General features: G+C 39.1%; 1 protein-coding gene across 1 annotated transcript in view; it reads right to left on the bottom strand.

The window, feature by feature from the left end:
• Window positions 1–5,132, bottom strand: part of LOC101858953 (glutamate dehydrogenase, mitochondrial) — a gene marked incomplete in the record, with an annotated part of 20,415 nt that overhangs the window by 11,274 nt on the left and 4,009 nt on the right. Inside the window, 2 exon segments of the mRNA XM_013085387.2 lie at window positions 268–356; window positions 3,522–3,608. Coding sequence (XP_012940841.1) covers window positions 268–356; window positions 3,522–3,608 — 176 coding nt within the window.

Genomic DNA, 5,132 nt, shown 5'->3' with positions numbered 1-5,132 from the left:
GAAAATTTTTTGGTCGCTACCCGGAATCGAACCCGGGACCTTTGAATGAGAGGCCAACACCTTAACCTCTAGGCCACGAGAGCCCCCCTCACATTGTTTAAGCGCTGCACTTAACAACCAGTCAACATAACACACATTTTGCCGGGAACTGACTGAAAAATAATTACAAAGAAAAGAAGTATGAGAGCAAAACCACACCTCAAACAACCCATACATTATCATTTCACAAAGACAAATCTATTACAGAAAAATGTGAACACATCTCACCCTGCCGGTGGCTGATATTCTGCCGTGAATACCTCCCTGAGGGATAGGCTTGCCGGTCACACACGCACGAGCGTTGATGTCTCCGTGACCTGTGAATATTTCATTCCATGTACGTATGTAAATCACAATTTTTGTACTTCTCTGATCCACAGATTTCATTATTAAAGGAAGAGCTTAGTTTAGTTTTAGTCAGTATTTTACGGCACTTGCAACACAATAAGGTCATAGAAGTGCCGAAGATTAGAGGTGTCACAAGGAGAGAAACTGACACAAAAAAAGGAGGAGAGATAAGGACGAAAGATGTTTGATAGGAAAAAAAAAGCAAACCACACAAGAGCACCCACCAACCACCTAAAGGAAGAGCGTAAGGAGTATTGTTCGTACAGATCAAAGAGTACCACATCAACACCATCACGGACATTTTGTTAGTTAGTTAGTAGTATAGGGTTTTACGGCGCTCGCAACTGCGTACGGTCATATGAGCGCGCGAAACACAAGTTGGTCTTGTTCACAACAGTTCGCTGTACGGCTGGCTCGGGTCAGTAGTTAAATCTTAAAATGTTAAAAAATCAGTGTAAATATACATATATTTTCAATCTAAAACAATTTTTCTAGTTAACATAAAAGTTTGAAATAGTACAGTTTTACTTTACAATTTGCTATAAAGGCCAATGGCCTTAATAAAATTCAAAATTTTGCTGGGACCAACGACGGAAAAAATATCTTGCAATTTTGTGCTGGGAAAAAGATGGACAAAACAGAAACAGGAACAATAAAGGAAAAGAAAAGAAATAAGATGTTTCGGTGGCGTCTTCAACCACCTGTATTCCAAGCAAAGCAGACCAAGAGAGCAAACTGTCTTAACAAGAAAGTTGCTTGAGTCAGTTTCTGTACAAATTGCTACCTCAGAATGACAAAGTTTTCTATAAATATCTCACATTTTTGGCCTTGAGTTAGTAAGACCATGAGGTAAGAAATAAAATGTTCTAACTGCTCCATCAAAATCGTAAGATTGTTCTGAGTCCTTATCAAGATATTCAAAGAACTTCATTTGGAAAAAGCTTGATCATGTGAAACTTTAAAGTTTTTACTTCAAATTTCTCAAAAAGCTAGTATTGAGCAGATAGGAACTTTGTAATTCTAAGGTAGCAAAATGTCTGAGGGAGTCATATGATTATAGTGTGACCAAAGCTCAGATTGGTAAAGAGTCTCATGTGATGTGAGCTTCAGGTGTCTTTCAGAGCAGTAAGGTCAAGTCTCCACAAAGGACAAGCCAAAGGATGGCAAGACTTAAAACCTCAAACCACCAATATTTCACCAATGCCCTGTCGGGAATTCAAACTCCTGGCACTTTTGCGTAACACCAACCGAGTCAACGGCACGTCCTCAGCTGTTTTAGATTAACCCCAAAAAGCAACCTACATTTTCACAAGAAAAAAGTCTTTTTTTAAAAGACTAGTGCACTTGGAGAAGAGAGTAACAAGAAATAGACAGAAGGTATGTCTCCCACACTGTTCTTGTCCACATTATCTGGCAGCTGAGGCTTATCTGAAGTTGCTTGCGTCAAACAATTACCCCCCCTCCCCTTATAAAAAAACAAAGTAAGCGTATTACCCGGTACAGTTTTTCTCAGTTAAATGACAACACAACCTTCTGAAAAAAAAAAAAAATTTTTCCACAATTCTGAATGTGAAATACAGCAGAAGTTCATACATGTAATGTGATGGCACCATAAATCTCATAGAAAGATTTTTTCATTTTTCTTATTTTATTGATTCGCTTGAAATACAAAGTTCCAAATAGTAATGTGAAGACACAAATCTACTGGAATTAAAAAAACATTTTTTTTTTTCAAATCAATTCTGAATTCTGTATGTAAAACACAGAACCTTATCTCTCTGGCCAGCATGCCTCTTCCAGAGAAAGAACTGCTGAATCTGCAAAGACGGACAGTTTAAAATTTATGCATTAAAAAAAACCCCCAGCTGTGAAAATGTCCACTGACTGTGGCTGAAACCCGAGACGTCAAGGGCTGCAGCTGTCACATGACAGGATATTTAAGCCTCGTGTCTTCTGTCAGGTCCACACTGATCCCACTAAGTCAACGGGGAAGTTTAACGGTATGGTACCACTAATTAATTTGCATTTTATTGATGGAAGCACAGCGAAGCCATTGCCACATTATTCAACTATGATGCACTGCGGGCTCCCCACGTGGCTGGAGGGAATGACGACATACCTCTGTGCCAAAGTACACTTGAGTGGAACATTAACAACCACATAGTTTTTCAAGCAATTTCCATAAACTTCATTGGTAAATAATGAATGAGAGGAAATGTTTTACACCCCCATCAACACAATTTAGGTCCTTCAGTAGGCGAGGTGGGTGGTTGGCGGTTGCTCTGGTGTGGTTTGCTCCTTCTTTCCTATCAAACAATAGTGAAATATCTATCGTCCTGATCTCTCCTCTTTCTTTTTAATGTTCGTTACTCTCTTGAAACACCTCTAATCTTCTACACTTATGTGACTTTATTGTGTTGCAAGTGCCGTAAAACTCTTACTAAAACTAAAATTAGGCCAGCTGTTACGAACCTGCCTGTCAGGACCACCCAGCGGCTGATCGGGATACAACATCCCCAGCAAACAGACGGAGATACACGAAGATAAAATAACTTTCCCAAATGAGCACCGAACTCACCACCTTCTGTGTGCATCAGTGAGGAATCTAACCTGCTTTACATTACTATTATTTCTTATGTGTGAAGGCTAATGCTAGAAGCCAAATTTTCCCCCATTTTCACAAGGTTATCCTTTACTTCTCCACGATAAAAAGCATACTGTCTTACAACACGCTGGACAAGAAATTTAAAAACTTCGTTGATGTAAATGTAAAATTAAAAAAGAAATTAGAAATCGATAAAACAATCATAATAGCTGGCCCAACTCCCAGTGCATTTACAAACAAAAAATTTCCCCGTCTCTAACCTTGATTATACGGTCAGTCGTCCAGAGTCTACAAAAATATACAAACAGTTGCTGTAACTAATTTAAGAGAACTTAAAAATTACTCATCGCAGCAAATGATGCAATCCAAACTTTCCTTTCATCATCAAGGACTAAAATATAGCGCATGTGTATACACAAATCATACCTCCCTCCCATGTAAACAAACAAATCTTCCTCCCATGTAAACAAACAAATCTTCCTCCCAGGAAAAAAACAAAACAAACAAAACCCAAAACATGTCTGCTTACCCAGAGAGTTGGCGTAGGTGTCTGCGATCCAGCTCATCTCTCTCTCCCCCGTGCCCATATCTGGTGCTGGCACGTCAATTCCTGGCCCTGTAACAAGACAACGTAAACATAACGTGATGTGAAGTTTTTCAAAAAGGATTAAAGTTAATATCCGTGAAACGTGACAACGTAACCGAAATGTGAGGTGAAAAAAGAAAAGGTTTTAAAGTTAGTTTTAGTAAGAGTTTTACGGCACCTGCAAAAACAATAACGTCGTAAAAGTGTCCAAGAATAGATGCGTTACAAGAGAGTAACAAACACAAAAAAGAAAGAGGAGAGATAAGGACGATAGATGTTTGATAGGAAAGAAGGAGCAAATCACACCAGAGCACCCGCCAACCACCCACAGATTAAAGTTAACATCCCTGAAACACGACAACGTAAAACATCAGGCCTACGTGATGTAAAAAAAAGAAAAAAAAAAGATTAAAATGAATTTTCCTGAAACACGACTACATAAACACAATGTGATGAGAAAAAAGAGAGAAACACCAAAAAAAAAAAAAAATTAAAGTTAATGTCCGTGAAACACGACAACATAAACATAATGTGTTTTTCGAAAAAACAATTTTTTTTAAAGATTAAATTTAATTTAGGTGTCTTGCGCCTCCATTGACACAATTTAGATCATTTAGGAGGCCGACCTCAGCCCTGTCTGTGAGGGCCAACCTGGACTGACAGGGACACAACACCCCAGCAGAGACTCGATACACTCCATAGAGATCCCCCCCCCCCCACCTCCCACTTGGTTCCTCTGCTTGCCACTGTAAAGTGCCAAACTGCTACACTACATACAAACGCTGGTGAAAAAAATGTGATAGCTTTCTTTGAATTTTTTCTAGGACTTTTTATTTCATAGGCAATGTATATCAATAAAATGTTTACCCTAAGTTGGAATCTTTGTGTGACAGCGAAGAGCCTCTCTATTACATCACACACAGTAGTGAATATTTTCACATTAAAATCAAAATGAACAAAATTTGTTTACATGTTATTCTCTTGTGATGCTGTTTTAGCAAGGTTTTACGGCGCTCGCAACTGCATAAGGTCAAATGAGCGCCAAGAGCTGAATGTCAACAGAGAAGTCCAAACGAGGAATCAGGCTTACTCTGTTCACCTTTCTAGCCTCAACAGCACAAAGTCTGCTTCGACTACTCTCTTTAACACCTCTGATCTTCGTCACTTATCTGACATACCTGTGTTGCAAATGCCATAAAACTCTACTTACAAAAACTGAAAGGTGTCAACAAGTATTCCCGAGTACCCCAGCAAGCAAATGTTCCCGACACCACTTTCCCGTGTTATCAGACACAATAAACAGGCTATTTCTGGCCCAGCTATTAATTCATAACCTCTCTCCACACATCAGTCATAACAGGGGAGCTCATTCATGGTATAAAAACCGATACATTTACGTCTATGTTATATATGCATAAACACATACACACAGACTCTATATTATGTTATATATATATGCATAAATACCTACAGAGAGAGAGAGAGAGCGCGGTGGTAGGGGGGAGAGAAAAGGGGGACAGAGGGAGAAAGAGAGGGGGAGAGAGAAAGAGAGAG

The sequence above is a fragment of the Aplysia californica genome, unplaced genomic scaffold, assembly GCF_000002075.1.
Source record: "Aplysia californica isolate F4 #8 unplaced genomic scaffold, AplCal3.0 scaffold00370, whole genome shotgun sequence".
Taxonomy (NCBI): domain Eukaryota; kingdom Metazoa; phylum Mollusca; class Gastropoda; order Aplysiida; family Aplysiidae; genus Aplysia; species Aplysia californica.
Note: the sequence above shows the minus strand (reverse complement) of the source record. Positions and strands in the feature narration are given on the sequence as shown.